The sequence below is a fragment of the Mesocricetus auratus genome, unplaced genomic scaffold (genome assembly GCF_017639785.1).
Source record: "Mesocricetus auratus isolate SY011 unplaced genomic scaffold, BCM_Maur_2.0 Super-Scaffold_100018, whole genome shotgun sequence".
NCBI classification, from domain to species: domain Eukaryota; kingdom Metazoa; phylum Chordata; class Mammalia; order Rodentia; family Cricetidae; genus Mesocricetus; species Mesocricetus auratus.
This window is the reverse complement of record NW_024429199.1, coordinates 4,933,924-4,936,859: the sequence shown is the minus strand read 5'-3', so window position 1 is coordinate 4,936,859 and position 2,936 is coordinate 4,933,924. Positions and strand designations below refer to the sequence as shown.

General features: G+C 42.0%; 1 protein-coding gene across 1 annotated transcript; it reads right to left on the bottom strand.

Moving 5' to 3' along the window:
• Positions 1-848: 848 nt before the first annotated feature.
• On the bottom strand, positions 849-1,874 carry Rfpl4b (ret finger protein like 4B). Its single transcript, XM_040728359.1, has 2 exons — positions 1,476-1,874; positions 849-1,145 (listed from the first exon to the last, which is right to left on the bottom strand). Exons 1-2 carry the CDS (start codon positions 1,872-1,874, stop codon positions 849-851), a joined length of 696 nt encoding a protein of 231 aa, XP_040584293.1.
• Positions 1,875-2,936: the final 1,062 nt, after the last annotated feature.

Here is a 2,936-nt window from a genome sequence, read left to right as displayed (position 1 = left end):
CTCTCCTGCAGCTGGGAGGAGGGATCAAAATGTGAAACAGACATTCCCAGTTTTGTCTCATTGTGAAATTTTACACCACGTCAAAGCATCTTCCATTGGCTCTGTTTATTGTGTTGGTTTATGTCTTGTTTTGTTTTGTTTTTCTCCCTAACAACTATCATTAGAAATTCTATACAAATGAGCATGAAATAATAAAACAGTGTCTTAGTTGGGTTTTTATTGTTGAGATGAAACACCCTGATAAAACGTAACGCTTCCATCACAGCTCATCATCAAAGGAAGCCAGGCAGGAAGTCAAATGGACAGGAATAGGAAAGCATGGAAGAGCACTGTTTACTGGTTTGCTTTGTATGGCTCACTCAGCATGCTTTTACAGAATCCAAGACCATCAGCCTATGTGTGACCCCAACCACAATGGACTGGATGCCATCTCATTTTTCACTAATTTGTAAAATGTTTCACAGGCTTGTCTACAACCTGATCTTATTTCAATTGAGGTTCCCTCCCCTCAGATGACTCCAATTTGTATCAAGTTGACATAAAAACTAGTAAACACAGACACTTTATACCCATAAAACTTTTATAATCTTTTTTTAGTACACAGTTATTTGCCCACAACTTAATTACCCTGAGTGATTGAAGGAGTCTGTAGAGTTCATCAAAACTCTACCAAGCCTTATGCAATGGCACATTGTCTTTTCCTTGGTCCTTCCAACCCTCCTATGGTGCAACATAATAATGGCCAAGTTATCTAAAGGAAGATGCTCAAATGGGGCACCCCTTCCACAGGATGTTCAGAACAAAGGAATGGACTTGAAGGGTCCACAATGAGATACAAAGAGAACTCTTTACATTTCTCTATCCCACTCATCAATTTCCCAATGCCTGACTGAGGAAATGCGGGAGCTGTCCAGGACACACGACAGTAGGGTGAGTAGCCTGGGATCTTCCACCAAGTTATGACCAGGGTTCCTCCTGTTCACTGGCTCCTTGCAAACAGCTGGAGTCCAGTCTTTCTTTTCCCCCACATCAACTTCTTGGCAGACCGAAGAGATGTGGGAGCTGTCCAGGACACAGGCCAGTGGTTTGAGTCTCCTGGGATCTTCCACCAAGTTATGACCAGGGTTCCTCCTGTTCACTGGCTCCTTGCAAACAGCTGGAGTCCAGTCTTTCTTTTCCCCCACATCAGCTTCTTGGCAGACTGAAGAGATGTGGGAGCTGTCCAGGACACAGGCCAGTGGGTTGAGTCTCCTGGGATCTTCCACCAAGTTATGACCAGGGTTCCTCCTGTTCACTGGCTCCTTGCAAACAGCTGGAGTCCAGTCTTTCTTTTCCCCCACATCAGCTTCTTGGCAGACTGAAGAGATGGAAGAGCTGTCCAGGACACTGGTTAAAGGGATGAATTTTTGGGGATCTTCTGCCAAGCTATGACCAGGCTTCTCACAGCAGACATGCCTTAAACCATCAGAGAGTACCAAGGAGGAGTCACCAGTGTCAGCTTCCAGAGCCACAGCCTCGGTGCACAACCTCAGAAGTCCAGTGATTTGCTCCATATGTTGCTTCAGGAGGGCACCATGCTGCTTGATAAGAATGGTCAGCTCTCTAATAACCCATTCATGCATGATTGGTCTCTTGTTTTCTTCTCGACACATGGGACAGGTCAATATCAAATCTTCCTTTCTTGCCATCCAATTCTCAATGCAGTCACAGCAGAATATGTGTGCACAGGAGAGATAAACAGGACTAGAGTAAAAGTCCAGGCAAATTGGACAGACTGCCTCCACTTCCAAATTGTCATGCGGAGTCCATATTTCAGGTATAATGACCATCTTTTCAGTTTCTGGAAGCAACTGGTAGTCTTCAGTACACAACATGTTCTCTGACAGGCAGGATGTATCTAAACCCAATGGGAATATTTAAAACTGTAAGTATTTGCTTATGTAGTTCTAGAGAATCACAGCTAAGTTTATCATCTGTGACATTTTAAAGAGCTATCTAAAATGATCCAAAATCCAGGTAGTTACAAGAGGGAAATAAAGCAGTTGATGTCTCCCCAGGCAGGCCAGTTTACATTCTCTGAAAACCTCTGGATGAAGTTCTCTTCTCTAACCAAAGTTTTGCCTATGGGTTTTGAACCCTACTGGATCTTTAATTGATCTAGATGGGAATACAAGTTTTTCCACCCTCCAACCTGGTCAGTATTTCTTCCCCCAGGTACTTGCAGTTTTATTTTGTTTTTAATCCTTATCTAAATCCATTCATAAAACCAAACTCAATCCTAACCTACTTAGCACAAACAGACAAGTAACTTCAGAATTGCAGAGAAAATGATCACATGTGAATGAGACCAGCAAAATCCACCACAGGGTAAGTGAGATGGCACAAGAAGTCAACTACCTCAAAATGTACTTAATATTTTTACCAAAGAAAGCAAAATCACTGGCATTTTTAAAAGGTTTGTTTTCCAAGGTTATCTATCATCTCAAATGATCAGAAATAATCCAGCAATAATTATACCACAAATATTAAAGGTGTTTCATAAATCTAAGTGAAAAGCAAAGAAAAAGTATCTAAAATAATATTTATAATCTGAAAACAATGATTCTAAAGCTACATACACATTAACTTAAAAGTATAAAAGCAGACTTTGTCTCTGAGATCTCCTGGACTGGGCACTGGAGCAAGCTCGACTTGCCTCCTAGGACCAAGCGGCCAGGAGCCTGGTGAGATAGTCTGCCTACTCCCTACTCCCGCCCCAACTCAGGGCAGAGGGCAGAGCAATTGCACCATTCCTGGGCCAAGGAAGGAACAAAGAAAGAAATTAAAGACTTCCTAAAGTTCAATGAAAATAAAGACACAACATACCCAAACTTATGGGACACTTTGAAGGCAGTACTAAGAGGAAAATTCATAGCACTAAGTACATATATGAAAAA